Source organism: Anopheles moucheti, chromosome 2, assembly GCF_943734755.1.
Source record: "Anopheles moucheti chromosome 2, idAnoMoucSN_F20_07, whole genome shotgun sequence".
Taxonomy (NCBI): Eukaryota; Metazoa; Arthropoda; class Insecta; order Diptera; family Culicidae; genus Anopheles; species Anopheles moucheti.
In genome coordinates this window covers 94907986-94925734 of record NC_069140.1, presented here as the reverse complement: position 1 = coordinate 94925734, position 17749 = coordinate 94907986, and the positions used below count along the sequence as shown (strand labels likewise).

Genomic DNA, 17749 nt, shown 5'->3' with positions numbered 1-17749 from the left:
GAGTGTGCAAGCTCTGCTTGGTTGATGGACCGGAAAATTATTGACACATTCGTTTAACACCCGCGGCGTGGCTTGTTTTTTTTCCTCTCTGTTGTATCGGCTGCAAAATCGTTAGACAATATACATTCCTAGGAGATCCTGTTCTACCTGTCTGCTGCTCTATTCCACCAGTGGAAGAATCCGGACGTGCTGGACTAGACGTTTGTTTGTTATTCTTCGCTTATCTTCAACCAACAAAAAAAACAGACACAGAATCATAGCAGCATCCGTAATCAACTTTGAAGAAGAATTCCAAAGGATCCGGAATTCTACCTGCCAGTTCACTATGATTCCGACCGACAGTGGAGGTCTTGCAGAGAGTCCTGCTGATTACCTGCCGAGAGCACGATTCGAGACAACCGATCCATTAGCGTGGCGTCACCGGCGAAGTCCGACAGTGCCGTCTAAATTCTGCCACCTACGAACAGCTAGTCCCATGCCTGAAAACGCATGTGGCGTTAATCTGGTTGGTAGAGTGGCTTAGTTTTGACGCAAGGATATGAGTCTTCGTGTTATGCAAGACCGTTCAAGCGTTGTGTTCTGTTTGTTTCTCCGATTGTTTTCGTTAATGGTGGAACTGTTTCCTTCCAGATTGAGATGCAACTAAGAGACAAAACGAGCAGGATATTTGTTCAGGATCGTTGGATGATGCAGGATCGACTATGTCGGCTTGGCTTGTAGATTTAGGATTTGCTGTCGGGTCAGAATAAAAACAGGCTCCAGTTTATTGCGGGTTTATCGGACGCCGATGTAAAGGAGAAAGGACTATAAAAATGGGTCACATTTAAGGTACAGAAATGTGTCTTTGATGTTGTTCTAAGGGAAGTTCTAGGAAAGAGACCATGTCTTCTGTTTTTTTTCAAACTTCGCCGTGTTGGTACTTCCTCTCAGGTGATGCCGCGCTCAACCGAGATAAGTAACGATCAACGTACGATCTTTCTGTCTTACCAAATCATAACTTCGTCCTCACCTTCACCGAACGGGCGTCCCTGAGTGATGAATTTGGCAAGGTTAATCTACCGAGCCGCACACAACCAGGGACGGATAATTACCAAGGCGAGGAACAGAAGCTACGCAACGGCCAACCATCACATCACGTCGCAAAATGCCGCAAAAATTATCACTCTCCTCTCACATTTGCCGGCCTGCGCTGCCACACACAAACGGGCGTGCTAATAGTTAATTCAATTTGTTTTGCCTGTTTTTTTCGCTATCGCGCTACGACAGACGGAACAGAGGAGCGGTAGAGGTGTAGTGCAGCAGTAGTGTAGCAGATTGTGTGGATATTTTGCGAGTCTACCGCAAATTTACGACCGAAGGTGCAATTGCCGGTTAGATAAAGTGACTGTTTTGACGGCAGTATATAAAAGAAGAGCCTCAATCTCAACTTTATTAGCTAGATTGGCTGTGAAAAAAGAACACGGCATGGGAATAGAAAGCTGCCACTGCCACTGGGACAATCGTCTATGGGAATACATTCACCTACGAGAAGGTGTCACACGTACCTTACGCTAAGGTCCCAACATGTGCATGACAAAATCCTGTGAGGCGTTTCATTTGCCCACGGTTACCATGCGTGAGCTATGGCCCATTTCCTGCTGCCGGCATGTTCGCACCGTGTGCGTTGTGAAATTTGTCAAAACACCACTGACGTACGATCGGGTGACATTGGGTGGTTAGCACAGCAGATCCTCGCCGGAGGGGTTTACGGTGACGATATGACACGTCTTCACTGGACCGGTAAAGACCAGTCTCGAGATACCTCCGTCATGCCAGCGAGGGAGTCATTGCGCTGGACGGCGTGAACACATTAGTCAGATAACCTTATTACGCGTCCCAATGACACGTGCAGCTGCACTGGATACGATTGGCTGATAGTGTACGGTCGTTGGCCCATAAAACCCGGTGGAAAGTAAAACGACTCCAAGTTCTTATAAGGGCGGCTTCACTTACTGAGCGCACAGGGGACTTTTGGGATCGCTGGAAAACAATTTTCCTCGAACGCAGTGCGCGGAGTTGGGCCAGATGACTACGGATAGCGTGCGACCCACGAAAACCAAATGGCCATACGCACGCACGCACACATGTGCAGCTCTTCAGCTAACAGCGGGACAACGACTCACTCGAGATAAACGAAATGGGCTCGATAGGCGAGTTGGTGCAGCTATATCGACCGTATCAGCAGTAATGCGTTAATACGGGCCCTTTTGGCGGTTGGCTGTGGACTGCATTTTTCTTCGGTACGGATAATGCTCAAGTGTTGTTTGCTAGTTGCATCCCAACTAAAGACACAGTGCCGACCAACATCTGTGAGTGTTGTGGCTGTACGTACATTGCAGCATGAAAAGCTTAATTTCGGGGGCCTAGAACAGTTTACTTCCAATGCAATGCTTGTTGAAGATAAGTAATCTGGTTTCGGATTTACGGGAAATTCTTGTAAAAATTGAATCAAAATGTCTCTGTCGATGAGGTGCTCCAATATTCGCCATCTTCAAGAACTTCCAGGAATCCTAAGCCCAATTCCTGGAAGATCTTGAAGATGGCGAATATTGGAGCATCTGATCAAGAGAATAATTAGGGAAAATTCTTTTAAAAATTGAATCAAATTGTCAATAAAGAACAGATGCCCCAATATATGACATCTTCAATATCTTCCAGTAGTCCAATTGACTATCAACTGGTTGTGTTTTAAACTCATCAAAATTTCATCTTGAAGATCTGTACTATCTTTTAAAAAAAGAACCAAACAAAAAATACATAAACAGTAAATGCTTTCCCTCTGAGACAGCATGAGGTAAATATCTTCCAAACAACAAAAATCCACCCACCTATTAGGTGGTAGAAAATAGCGCTTGGAGCGCTACAAAAACCGCGTTTGTAATCATTAAGGAATTTACTGCTAGAATCCTATTTTTTACTTTCTCGTGGGACATTTTGGGGGTGGTGTTCCTTGTACCGGATAGCTTGCGGCATCTGGGATATCGAACCCGCATCCGGATCGCTGCTCACCGTGAGTAGGCGTTTCCGTTTCCGTCCGCGTTGGAGCAAATAGGGTAAAGATAGTGTTATTCTTGTTGGGTATGTTTTGTACCGAAATCATGTCGCCATGCACAAACAATCGGTTACGGTGGAAACCATTGAACCATTGTAGTGTCCATCGGTAGGGTGAAGATGTTGTCAAGCGGTGTTCTAAAAATGGCCGTTTCGCCGTTTGCCAGAGATGTAAATGTTTTGATTGTTTTCATTTAAAGGTCGCTTATCTGGTCGCTAGAATGGCCGTGACTCATTCGGTTCGTTCGTAATGTGTACTAATGACTTGGCGTGCTTTTAGATTTATGCGTTGTGGCATGTCATCTTTGAAGATCATAAATATGTATATTATATTTGATAACATGTTTATGGAGAGCGTGTCATTTGGAATGTTTTCCCCACCGGTTGTGCTGTGACAAATCTGGCTAAAGCACATAAAACGTAAAATGTAATCTTAAAACATTCCTCCCACAAACATGACCCACCTGACCAAACAAAGGCACGGGCCACGTGGTTTGGAGGATCTGAACCATCCCATAAGTCATGTACGGGCCAACGATCATAAAAATCGATCGAAACCATCACCACAAGCTGAAGGGTCCGTGTGTCACGGCCACGTACAATCACCGATTTGTCCATGAATTTCTGGACGACCTGATGGACGAAACTTTGTAGCAAGCGGAAAGACCAGTTCCGGTTGAAGCCAACCAGCAGGGACGCTTCGGAGGACCACCGGTAGGGTCGTAAAGTTGTGCGGAACACTACACCGGCCAGTTACCTGTTATTGTGCTGTACCGGGTGGACTGAATTGCTCACCGAAAGGTGCAAGATTGTGCAGTGGAGGTCGTAAAGCGTAAAAAAAACGCTCCTCGAAGAATCCATCCACAAATCCCCGTAAGGATGTATGCTCATGTCGATGACTTTACGTTCTGCTTCCACGTCATCGAACGTCAGGCTGGTTGGCGATCGTCTATCAAGAATCTTTACGATCCGTTGGGACCTCCCTTCCCATCAACGGTCCCGTGGGGTAGGGCAACCGGCGTGCATTACCTTTCTGAGTGATGTCGTTGTTGATGTCGCGAATTCCTCGCGACATTCGACAGGCGCCACCAGAGTGTCGTCGTGCGTTTTTGTTTTGTTGTTTCATTTTCACAAATTCCAGACATTCCTTGGATCGCTGTTGACTTTTTGTTTTGTAAACGGCTCCAACTGTTCACCGTAAGATTCCTTCGGTGAAAATGATGGCGATTTGTGTTGCTTTTCCCTTGGATATTGTTGTCGTTGGTCGCCTCACCAGCAAATCATGGTGACGGCGTTGTTTTGACAAGCGGGAGGATAAGGTCTCCCCATCAAGTGAGCGGCGGCGAGTGAATAGCGGGGATAAAAATGGAACTCGATGGGATGCGGACACATCGTGCGTGCTGGGACGGGGGTTTTTGGAGGAGCAAGAATGGAAAATTCGACCCCAAAATAGCAACGCCTATAATAGAAGCGATGGTGCGACGGTGTCGCTGTAGTGGGCATTCTTTGCCCCGGGGCAAGGACGTTTCGGCCAAAGTGGATCCAAGTTGGCTGCCGGTACTGGATTTTTCCTTTTTTTTTGCAAATCGAAATCTCACCAGCGAAACGGCCTACTGTGCGATAGTGCGTGTATGGGTGAGTAAGGAAAATAAAATTCCTGAGCGAAACATTAGCTCAGAGCAAAAAGAATGAATACACAACTGTCACCCGCAACGAGTAGACATAAAATTTATAGCAAACTAATTGGTGTACGAGCAGGAATTCGATATTCAATTGGTACCACCCCTCGGTCTCTGCCGCGTCTTGTGGTGGGCGTACAGCGTTCACCAGCTAAACACGTGCAATAAACAAGTTTGACTGGGTGGTGAAAAACGAAATGGTCGCTGCTCATGTTTAGCGATCTGTAGTCATCATCATTAAATTAAGCAGTGTGATTAAACTTTTTAAAATTAGCCAACAGTTATTTTGCGTGTGAATGATCCGGCGTGATCTGGCTATTTGTAGCAGACGGAGAAGCAAGAAGAGATGTTTTGTTCGATCTGTCATATCAGCTGTCATTTTGTAGCGACATTTTCGAGGAGAGTAATTCCAGGAAGAATCTCCCGGGGAGACATTTAAGTTGTCAGGGAATTGGACAGAGAAAAAAAAATAAACGCACAGACACTTCTCGTACACAGTGGTTTATCATCATTATTGATGAGATGCATTAGTCCAGCCGTCGAGTGACCTTCGGATTGTTCTTCGACGAACTCATGTCGACATGAAGAAGCAATATGATTGGTATTATTCCACAGAAAGCCATAAGGCACGGAAGGATTTGCCACGTTTTTCCTTTTTTTTTGAGAAGAAGTTTATGATCATGGGCTTGAGCAGTTTCTTGACAGGTACAGCGGGTGGTCGGAGTCATTCAGCACCGACTCCGAAAGTGATAATCAATCATTCGCAAATTTCGGCATTTGAGTGTAAGTCCATAAAATAGCTTCAGGGGTTGCGAATGTCATAGCGTCACACCGGGATAGGGGTGTATTCTTTCACTTTTACGATAGAAAGGTGAAGAGGATCAGCTTGTGAGATCCAAGGTGAGATCTTGCGAACATGATCGTCTAGGTGCAGGACGGTGAAAAAAAGTGTCATAAATGTGCTTATCCTAATGTCTTTGGGTAATAAATGAACAATTCGCACATGTGCGTTGAGCGGCGTAGCTGTTAACATCCTGCTGTCAACGTCACAGCAAGAGCTGAGGATTCCATTCGCCTTCCTCTGCGTTGGATGGTTTGTGGCCATCCAGGTTCCGGAGGTCTAGAAGCTATATAACAGCGTCAGGTCCCAAGGTGCAAAAGAAGGAGAATCAAAAATATCAACCATTAAAACAATCGCAAGGCAAAAAGAGGCACACAGTTGGCGACTGGCCGGTGGCATGCGGTGTCCGACAGCGGTCACCGGTGCGCTTCTATCAGTGTCAAGCGATGGGGGCAGAAATGAAATTAATGAACAAAAAAAAAAAAGCACACACTCGCAAACCTGTTTAGCTAATGGTCGATTTTTATGGCAGTAGTCTTCCATATTCATTTCGGCTCGCGCCACTCTAGGACGTCCAACCGATACGTTTAATCCACTCCAACGTTCGCTGTGATTGCAGTCCAAGCGCGGGAAGGGGATACAAGGGAATATTTTGCGTCAAACCAACGCATAGTGCATGTCGGCTGTGAAGACCAGGCCGATTATTAAACCGTCTGCAGGTGGTTACAAACTTCAGATGCAAAATCAACCTAAACGAGAGGTCACTTCTAAGTGTCGTCCAATTATGGCACCACGGGAAGAAATCGATAGAAACGTTGCATTGAATGTCCGGCAGCGTCTTCTAACGCACAGCCTGTCGAACACTCGAGCACACTGCGCAATCTGGCAAACCAGCGCACACAGTCCGGTGTGTTCCGTCATGTTTAATTAGGTTCTCGCCAGGCATAGTGTGCGTGCGGTAAGTTTGCGTGATCGGTAGATAAGCATCAGGTTTTGTTGGAAAGCATTGTTTTACGATTACGATTGGTGCGTGTAGCGTTTCGCCCGCGTATCGACGGCCTGCGATGCGATCGTGGGACCGTTCCCGAGCGACTGCTCGAACATCCGGCAAGGTGGGCCAGTGCGTGGCAGCTAGCGCCTGCCTGTGAGGTAGCAGTGTGGGAGCAGCGAGATGTGGCCTCGTACCATAAACTGGTCCCGTTTTCTTATCGAGGCTGCTCACGTGACCGAATGTGTGTTGAGCGCAGTGACGAGCGCTTTGGGAGTGTACGATCTACACACAACCTCGCAACCTTGCGGACGATCGTTAAGATCGAGGATCATAATGAAGACATTTACAAGCAATCGGTTTTGTGGTTTACTGATATTAGGGGTGGATTACGCGATGTGCCTAAACAGTGCAGCTCGGGATGGGAAGCTTTTATTTCCATCAAAATGAAACTAATTCCTTTCATCCTGATTTACACCGGTGCAAGCAATCGAATCTTCGGCCAGAACTCAATTTCTTATCAACATGAGCGAGTCCCGTGTTGAGTGGTCCGATGGATTTAGCAGGACCGATTTCGATTTCGATTCGAGCAGTTGTGCAACGTCCCAAACGTTAAAAAAACAATTTATTGCAAAGATAATGTCCCTCCCCCCCCAAAAAAACGAGGTGGCATCAAACCCGAAACTAGTTAAACGGCTTTTCCCTGATCGTTGGCGTGGGGTTTTTGTTGATGTTGTTGTGAATTGGTATTTTCATCTCCTTCACATTTTGTCGTTAAAAATTCCGGGCTATCAATTTTGCAAATTTGCGACCGGTAAGCCGTGCAAAACCAAAAATCTGCAATCGAAAGAACCAATCTCTCTGCTGCTGGCGACTCTTCATTCACGGTTGGAGTTTATTTTTTGCAATCGATTCAAGGAATTCAACGGGGTTTTTTTTGTTTTCATTGGTCTTCACCTGAGATTGTACAAAGTAGAAAAAGAAGCACCGGAATGTTTATTATAAGCTGATATGCCGATAATTGGTATTGGTTGTTAATCAATTTTACACGCTCGACATATGGCTGCCCCACTGTAGCAGATCATCGAGTTCAAGTAGGGGCGCGTTGTACACACTCCGTGTACAGAACGAGGAAGAGAATACCTTGCGATGGCCGGCTTTATTTTTATTAGTGACGGTCCACACTCGCGGGCACTCGCGGGTACCGCGCGGGCAGAAGAATTTACGACGGCTCTTAGGCTCATCCAAGCTTTACGAGCGGGTCAGGTCAGATTGCACTAGAAAATTGATCACTTTCTTGCCGGTGATGGGGTGATGGCTGTGTTAATGGGATGGAGGAACGCCGTTGATCCACACCCGGACGGGTGTTGCGTGTTCGTGCGGTGCTGCTTGAGTGGGTAATACATAATCATTCGACCATTTAGTGTAAATACTTTATTAGCAGCTATTGTCGTCGGGGTTTTGCCGCTCGAGTCAATAAGAAACAGCGGGTTGCGAAATTCAGTTCAAAAGAGCTATAAGAGTAGGTTAGGCTTTGAACAGCGTTTAGACGAAATCCTTGAAGTTTTGTTCAATAAGTTTAGAATTAGTAATAGAAGTTGTAATCCAATAGAAATGCCAATTAAATAGCTCAATACATGCCGTTTGAGCCAATAACAACATGTTCTCCTTTTGTAGTCTTCCTTTCAAACATTCTCGTTTCCAACAGTTCATCGGCGAACTTTTGCCCAAGCGGACCCGGACAAGCTTCCCAAAACGACACTTTAACACACCCATTAATGTCAAATGCACCAGCCTCGTGCGGACATGTGTTGCACTTTATGGAGCAACCCCAACCTGTCCGCATGCGCAACAACCTCATGAGTCTCCAAAGGACCCGAGACTTAGACCAGACATAGGAGACACTGGCGCTTGCAATCTGCAATCGATGATGATGGTGATGGTGATGTTGAACGATGCGCAATGAAAGCCGACGATCGAGCGTACGATCAGGACTGGTCCGGTTGGGGGGAGTCCGGTTGAACGCAGGGAGACATGTGAACAATTTGTCGATATTACGTCGTCCAAGCGTGGTTCCGTCTCCGTAGCCGGCGTCGGCTCGAGGATAATTAAAACGAAGCAGGTTAGTGGGGTTGGCTATGGGCTGGACGGATGAACCCTTTTGCGCGATAAATCACTCGCCGCAAGTGACTGGAGACGGCGACAAACGACAGCGGACGGTGAATGCGATTTGTAGCACTTACGGCGACGAATGCGACGTACCAACTGCATGTCCACGACCATCATCGCGGTGGAGACGCCTCGGCCGGACATCAGCGGGGTTCAATTATGTAAATTGAGCAAGAGTTCGAATTGTTTCCGAACGCGGGCGCTCGGGCAGTGGGAAAAGTTCTCGACCAACCGTACACGACACGACCGACTTAGCCGCTCTTCGTCTAGTAAGAAGCGAAAACACAACCACGGGCACGCGTACGCGGCTAGCATAATAAGGATGTAAAATCGAGCTCGTTGCGTGTTCAGTTGTGGGCTGGATGGACACTTTCTTTGAGGCAAAAAAAACGGCGAATTAATTACCCTGGCAAGTGCATCAGCTGACAGAACCTGTTGCCCTGTTGACTGTTGCGTAATACTCGCCGGTCGATTTGGTTTCGCTTTGATTAGTTTTTGTTCTTCCCATTGCCGGCCCACCGGGATGAATAAAGTGAACGAAATGACCCTGGTTAATGTGTGGCGTGAGCTTACCGGAATCCGCTGCCCGAAGGAAAGTTGCAGCCAGAGTTGCATCAAATTCAATTTTAATTATGCACGAAAGTGCTACGCCCCAACCCCCATCGAACTGCCTCCGCTGTGGGACAGATTTCGCTAATGGAAGCTGCCGCAATTCAGCGGTTTGGCCGGCTTTGCGGCTTCTAGGGCAACCACCGGGTGGACTGAGGAGGACTTCTAATTCTAATTATAATTAAATCAAACACACTTCAAGTTACTACGTGTTAGTAGGTCACTGGCGCTTTGGAATCGCTGTGTGTATTTTTTTTGTCTTTTCTCGGAAAATCCCTTCAGATAGGTAGCCAGGAAGTGTCTGGTGGACCAGGCATTGGTGTGGTTACCGGTTACGGGCCGGGTAATTGAATAATGCATCGGCGAAGGAGCAGGAACTCGGACGATGGAAAGCTGTGGACATTATCGTCGAAGAAGGACGGCTTGCGGTTATCAAAATCACATCATCAGTAGGCACTTTGAGGTTGTTCGATCGAAGATTGCACTCCGCACGGTGTCAGTGTTGTTGGGTTGTTACGAAAGTAATGTTAATTGACTGTTTTATAACTATTTAAAATTTTAAACATAAAGATTTGTAGTAACTATCAAATGCAAAAACATTAGCAAAGAAGCTATTCTGCATTAATGTTCTACATTAGTACATATTCCAATATGTACAATGTATAAATTCATCGTACAATTTATAGAACTTGACTGTGTAGCGACTCCTTCCAAGGTCTTTTCACGTATACAGGTTCAATAATTTTTCTCGTGTTTTATGTCTCAGAGCCACAGGTAAGTACTGGGAGCGTAAATATCGCGGGCTGGATAAAGATCAATAACAGTTAATAGGAATTCTTTAATATTAAAAAGTGTTCTTCGATACGGGTTTCTTTCAACCTCTTTTAATAGTTTAAATTACAGTCGGTGCTGTCAGAATATTACATAAACAGCAATCAACTTAAACATATTATAGAATTCAAATATATTGTCGAAAGATAATCACTTTTTAGTTAAATTTAAAAACAGAAAAAAACTTTTTAGTTCACCCAAAGACCTCACCACAATTCCAGTGTGTTCAATCGGGCGTGTGTTCCGTCAATTTAATCCAGCGAATTATGGGCCCACCGCCCATCGAAGTATCCTTGAGATATGACGTATTACCATACTAATCAGGACGTAACTGCTTCATTCATTCATCCATTCTTTCAGTATTGTTTTGGAACGATATTTTTGTCCTTTAAAAGTGTGACCAATTTAACTGTCTCCTCCCCCAAACCCGAACAGGCAAACAAAACTCCACAATCAACAACTATCTACATATTGATGGAATTATAAAGCCACGCAGCAGCAGGTTTGCGCCATGCATTTTTTTCTTTCGTTTAATAATAAACGGACACATGGGTACAGCGTGATCATCTTCTGGCACCGGTGGAGGAATTAAATTAATGTGCCAACAAATCAATTTTGGAGCAGCAACAAAAAAACAGAACCTGCTTCCTTTCCAAATCCGCTTTCAAGTGTGGGGTTTATTGTGTTTATTTTTGTTGGTTTGTATTTTGCCGTATATGGTCTTCACCTCACCGGTAAAGACGGCCCGGACTTCGGGGGGTGCACATTTGCATAAGCATCATCAGCAGCACAAGTACAACTCGCACACGACCTAATCGGTTTGCTTAAGGAACCGTACGGCCAACCGATAAGGCGGGCTTGGGGTCCGACAGGATATGTGGCAGTTTTTGCGACACGGATCGATAAAGTTTTTAGCTGCATGCTTATGCAGTTGTTGGCGTATTTTTTCCACCCGGTCGAACAAACGAGCAATCGACTTATCAGAACACTGGGGATGGAAGCTGCTTATCGGTGGTGGCGCTTGTGCCTGGCGTGTGCATCTTGAAGATTTTGCTTACGGACAAAAGAAGGTTTCCAGGTTTTCTTGTGTGCGTATTGGATTATATACTTTTTTGTGTGCATGCTTAACTGGTCGCTTTTTTAATATGCTTCGTTGTTGTGTTTTTTTTTGGTCTTGCTCTCGCTCTTTCTGTTTGAGAAAATTTTCTACTGGTAGCCAATTTTAAATCTGGCTCAAAAGACGCCCTTCACTGTGTATCTTCCTTTGGCGGTGCGGTCCGTCTTCCGCTGCTGCCGATATTTCCCGAAACAACTCGCGCAAAAGTTGGGCTCGGAATGTTGGGAAAATGCTGGAATAAAGGGGGGATAAAAAACGAAGCGCCATACCCAGCTGGCAGCTGTTTGCACGAAAGGAAGGGTAAATGTAGCTCCACGATCAGCTGGAACGAAAGAGTGCACTGGGGGAGGAGTGGGAGCATCGAAGTTAGGGCCAGAAGTTTGGGACCGATTACAACATCGCAAATCTAATAAAATCGCTCATTGCGTCTGACATCTTGGTCGTCTGCCGGTTGCGAATCGGTTTCGTTTTTCTTTTGCCTTCATTTATTTCGACTCGCCCTTTGAAAACGGAAGGATGTTTTTTTCCCCATAAGGAACCCCAGCGCTTATTAGCCCGCCCAGATGTTTGCTTTCCCTGGGGGCGCGGAAGGCTTCGGGTGAATCGGACGGTCGAGACGGTGCACAATCGAGGGATGAAATTAGAATATTGAATCTGTGTGAGTGTTCGTGTTTTTGGGTAGCGAAAGGAAGCAGCGAAAATAGGAACAGACGAAAAAAAAGCAACCAACAAGCTGGATAAATTTTAAAAACTTTTACATATAACCATACCAAAGGGAGCTAAACCCCAAAACCAGGAGTTGGGAAAACTTCGCTGCTCCAGAAACACCAGCGACACTACCGCGGTGCTCGACCGGTCGTCGAAAATTGCCCAGAATTATGCTCACGTCCCTCCACGGCTGGGGAATCCTCGTTTCAGCAACCCCCACGGTCCCAATCCGCGTTGGCAACGAACACGAGGCAGTTTCGCGATGCGAGGCTCATTTAAAATTAATCGCACCGGAGTTCTATTTTCGTAGTGTCATGCACACGGAGGCCCCGGTCGCGCGCGAATCGCGTGAATCCATCCAGCCTCCGGGGGCCAATCGATTCGGGGCCCTCCCAATCGGGGCCCCGTCTGATGGGCACGGAAGGGTGTCTCGCAGTTGTCGTTGGCGTTGTGTCTTTGAGTGGAGTATATTTTTCTAATTTTGCCGCTTGGGTTCCATTTGGCTCTAATGATGGAAGCGAAATTAATTCAATCCACAGCACCATGATTGCAATCGCCATTCACCGTTGTAGGGATGGAAAACCCCCTTCTGGCGAAAGGGATAGGGACGGATCGATTTGGAGCATAGAACATTCTCTAAACAAATCATTATCGACTATTTCTTTCCATACGGTGGAAGTGTTGTGGGAAGGTGACCGAATGCAGTGACCCGAGCTTTTCTTCCTACTCTTTACGTAAACATCTCCATCATAAAAAACTATTAGCCGTGGCCTGAAATATTAAACTACTGCAGGGGTTTTCAATAAGGTTAGGGGAAAAATTCTCCATTAATATCGATTGATTCTTATAAAAATAATATTACAACATTTTATTATATTCCGAAATACTTCACAAAAAATCAGACAGTTAGGCCACTAAGACTTGTATCATTTATTTGTATTTAGCCTCTATGAACCTAGCCTCTATCTCTTTTTGTATAAAAGATTTTGAATCTTTTCAAATTGAAGTGGAAAATGCAGGGATAGATGTGGAAAAGTCCCAATTTCAATTTCGTTAGCTCACTGCAAGAGCTCCAGAGTCACAGGAAGGAATAAACATTTTATCCATTAATATGTTCTCGAATGAAGTATAAATATATTCGTGAAAATCCGTCGAAACTTCTGAGAGTAGAAAAAGCCATTATACAGTTATCGATTGGGAAAACCGGCTGAACCAGCTGACAACCACTGCATCTGGAAAGTTCCTTAACCACAAGAAATGACCGGGGCCTCCCATTCTTTTTTCCCGGAAGCATTGTAATCGAGTTTCGGGATTTTGGTAGTTTGCCGTTTGACCTGATTTGGTTCGTTTGTTTGACCCGCCGTCCGGCAGAAGGCAGTGCACCTCGTGCACTCGATGAAAAATGGATGAAATTCTCGGTTTGGTTTGGTGCATCGTTTTTCTCTCTCTTTTTCTCTCTGTCACAGGCGTACCAGAAACCACCCTCAAACGAACCGGCGTACGTACGAGGTGCTTGTTTGGTTTGCCTGGTTTACGGTTATGGTGGTCCCACCTCGACACCACCACCCCCCCCACGAAAAACACCGGGTGAAATCTGAAGAAAATCCACACTGCACACATTTTCTCCCAATGCGATTGCATTCGGCACGGCAGAAACGGTTTTCGGGCGAACCGAAATTTGCTGGCCGAAAGAATGTTCCCACACCGCACCGAATGCACCACCGGATGTGTGGTGCGCGGCGCGTTGCGAACGGGGAAAAGCAACAGTGTGGAAAAGTTTTATTACAGCAGTACCATATTTGCCAGCCCGAGTGCTGAAGTTCGGCATTCGGTCCCCGGGGTACTCCCGGGCGGTGCAAGAAGAAAGTGTTTGGTGCCGGAAGCGGAACGCGGTGGAACTTTGCTTCAAGTTCAAGAGCAACGCGAACGGTTCCCTAACCCCCTCCCGGTTGGCACAAGTGTTGTGGATTGATTTTTGCATTTTACTCCGTTGGCATCCCATGTTTTTTGACCTTCGGGGCATTTTCTCGTCCCAATCGGTTGCACCGTTCGCGTGGAGGTTTGCCGCAAAAGGGACGGGAAGAAAATAACGAACGGCAAACGGGCGGAAATGGATGGGTGGGGAGAGGGGTGGGAAGGACGAAAGTGCAAACAAGGAGCGGAAGTGCAGCAACAGAAGATTGTCCTTGCCTTCGGGGGATGGCCGAGTTCTAGATTTATGCACTCCCATCATTTCCCGGATGCTTCCCTGGACGCTTTCGACTGTGCGCTCGACTACTCATGACTCTCATGCACTAGACATCGGTGAGCGGTGATTATTGGCACATTAGTAGTGGCCGTGGTGGCTGACGGTGATGCTGATTATTAGCCTGGTGACGAGCAGGATGACGATGATTGACAACAACCTGACGGCTGCGACGGTGCGTGTGTGACACCCTGCTGGATGTGGTTCGGTTGTGGACACCACCGGCACCACGGTGTGCTTCGGCATGGATTTCACTTTCACCCCGGGGATGGGAGTGCTTGAACACGTTAATTGAAAATGTTTATAGCTCATCAACTAACACTACATCGCGCTATAAATGGAGCAGCGAAGCCAAGTTGCGGTCGGTGCTCGGCATCTTGCGCTGGTAGTTTAAGAGCCGTATTAAACAGAGGTTTGTTTTTGTCAACCGTAGTGTGTTTAAAATACATCATAAAGGTGGTGTAAACGATGCTTGAACGTTCGTCCACCTAACCGGCACATTACCTAATCTCAAAACTCATCCAACAACTTCCCAACTTCAGCACAGATCGTTAGCTTTAGAGCGCACCAATTTTCCGTACGAAGTACTCCGAAATATCACCCCATCATGATCGGTCCCCGGGTTTCAAGTTCCCAGCACGCAGTACCGCGTCCCAAGCAATGCAAACATTCGCACACGGGCCGACCCCCGCCGGATGCGATTAATTAGGCAACTGGTGTTGCTCACTACACTTACCATGCGAACGTCGGGCAGCGCACTGAGACCGAGTCCTTCCAGCACGATCTCCTGCAGCTTGGTGCGGTTGATGGCCGCGCCGGATGTGGACCCTGCGTCGCCGGCACCACCGTCACTGCCGCTAATAATACTGTCGGTGTCGCCATCCGCACCCGGCCAGGGACCGATGGTGGCGGCGTACGTCCGAAATGCGGCACGGGATACTGTCTGACTATCACAGATAACTAGGAACAACAGGAACGACAGGAATTTGGGCACGCGCAGCACACCCCGCCGAATATTCTGGCCACCCCGGCTGCGGTAGTGGTGATGGTGCGGATAACTGTATGTGTGCTGCTTGCCTGGTGCCGGTGTGTGCAGTGTCCGTTTGAAGCCCACGGCGAGCAGCATGCCATCGGCGGTCGGTGGCTCATCGCCCGGACACGGACCGCATCCGGGAACGGGGTGACTGGTGGCTATTAGCCTGGAATTGCTACTGGCACGCATCATCGTGACACGGTTACGCGATTGTGCATTGCTTGCCACCACATGCAACTGTCACTATCACCTGCGCAGACAATTCGCACGATCGGCTGGCGAACACTCAGCGCGAGTCTGCTAGAAAACACTTGAAACTTACAACAATAGCGTCAAATGCCTGCGGAAAAAAAAACAGAACAAACAAACACCGTGGTTGAGTCATGAAGCTGCGGTCACTACGCCACTACGAATCCACTATCGGCGGGTAAAGATAGCTAGAATGGTAGTGGTTTGGTGCGCACGATCGATCGACAAGCGCGTTCGCGGTTTGACCCCACGCGTTTACACTCGATTCTTGAGCGATCGAGTTCACATTCACATGCACCGCGCGTAGGAATGGGTGGAATGGGTAGTAGTCGCACCGAAACAGGGCTGTGCGGGCGGACCTTAGAAAAAGCAAAAAAAAAAGCAACCGTGTGGCTGTGTGTCACACCAGACGCGTCCAAATGCGGTCAAAGTAAGCGTGGAGGCCCTTTTCCCCGAAGGGAGAGGTGTACCTTGCAATGTCGGCAGTGAGAGTCTTAATGTGGTTTGTACACTGATTACAATTATACTTTCAAATGGCAGGCGTTTTCGCGGCGGTACGATCGTCTGCCAGGTTCGCATCCAACCATTTGAGGGGGAGGGGAGTGCGACACACATACACACACGCACAAAACCCTTGTGGATGGTGTGGAGCAATGGGAATTGTGTTATGCAAATTGTTTGCTGCTGTTACACGAAGGTGGCGTCCCCATCAATAATCCCTGCCGGCTATGTGTCGATGTTCATGCTACGTTCGACGAGTGGCTCGTAACGCAGCCGGGAAAGATACGATATATACCCTTGCATCCCTTGAGCAGCAGAACCCTTCGGGGCGGTGGCTGGTTGGGCAAGCAAACAACCGCCAATTTGCTCCTAATTTTCACTTGTCTTAGGCAGAAAGTTAAACGCCAGGAAAAGTGGTCTCAAACGTGATGTTCTTTTGTTTCTTCGTGAGGAGTTCCATTCGTCGGAGCATTCTTGGTGAGGGACGGGTAGCTTTGAGGGCGTTCGAACACCGTCCCACTGCATAACCCGATAAAGATCTTGATAGCCGGCACGAACGAGGCGGTTTTCAATAAGTGATTTTTTGATTTTTTGGAGAAAAACGGCCGAAAACCTGAAGCAGCCCAAAAAAAGAGGATCCAGTGGGGGAAAAAGGCGAAATAAATAATTCGGTGTCTCGTTTTAGACGACGTGCCATCCTCACAGCGCAAACTTTAACAACACATTCGGCTTGGCTCGTTCGTTCGATCATACACTGCACCATCCGTTGCCATGGACACCATCACTCTCTGCGTTGTGCGATATTTAATTCTTGCTTCGCTTCACTGTTGCACCGCACCAAGCCCCGGCCTGTGTGCATCAAGTTTCACGATCTGTAACGAACGATTCAACATAACACCCCAAACAAAAAACAAACCAAAACACACTCCAACACTGACACACTTGCGAGCCGTTTTTTTTTATTTTCGCAGTACATAAAACGCACGTAAACGATGCTGCGAAAAACTTCACCAACGAGCTTGCCGAAAGCTGTGGCTACAAATTTTCGAACACAATTTTTTTTGTGTGTGTGGTGTTGCTTGTTATTGCGGAAGTGCTACACATTCCATTCCGGCGCGAACAACCTCTGATTCACTTGTTTCCATACCTTCACTTAGCACCTATAAATTTCACCCCAGCACGTGTTTGTTAATTTTCGTTTCGTATTTTCGCTCGATGGGTTCGAAAAAAAAATGCAGGGGTTTGCTTAGCTTTAGTAGTCGTTTTTGTGTTAATTATATCTGCCTAAAATGCACACGGCCGCGCACATTGCTGCACGACACATTGAATTTTCCCTTCGATCTCGGAATTAGCGCGATCGCGACTGCGTTCTGGTTTGGTGGAGGACCGCGCGAGCGAACCGCACCGTCGGAAAGGTCGATTTGAACTGGCACTCGTGTCGAGGGCTCGCCCAGCGAGCAATGTTTACCCCGCAGCTCACGCAACCAGTGTCACCGTGCCGAACCCACTCACTGGGTCGCTCTCTCGTGAGATTTTCTTCCCATCCCAGTCGTGCATTCCGCTGCTTTTGTTGCCTTCTCGCTCTGCATGAACATCCCAGGGAGCAATTTTTACTCCGCAACTACCATTTTCACCGCGCTTCCCACCGGCTGACTCCACAAACCGAACGGCTCTCGATAAGGTATCATT

The 17749-nt window shown here is 47.1% G+C and overlaps 1 protein-coding gene across 1 annotated transcript in view; it reads right to left on the bottom strand.

Moving 5' to 3' along the window:
* Positions 1–17339, bottom strand: part of LOC128310636 (uncharacterized) — a 34062-nt gene extending 16723 nt beyond the window's left edge. Inside the window, exons 1-2 of the mRNA XM_053047326.1 lie at positions 17208–17339; positions 15014–15650 (exon numbers count right to left, since the gene is read on the bottom strand). Of these exons, the coding sequence (XP_052903286.1) occupies positions 15014–15502 (489 nt within the window). The 5' untranslated portion in view covers positions 15503–15650; positions 17208–17339. The remainder of the gene's footprint in view (positions 1–15013; positions 15651–17207) is intronic.
* Positions 17340–17749: the final 410 nt, after the last annotated feature.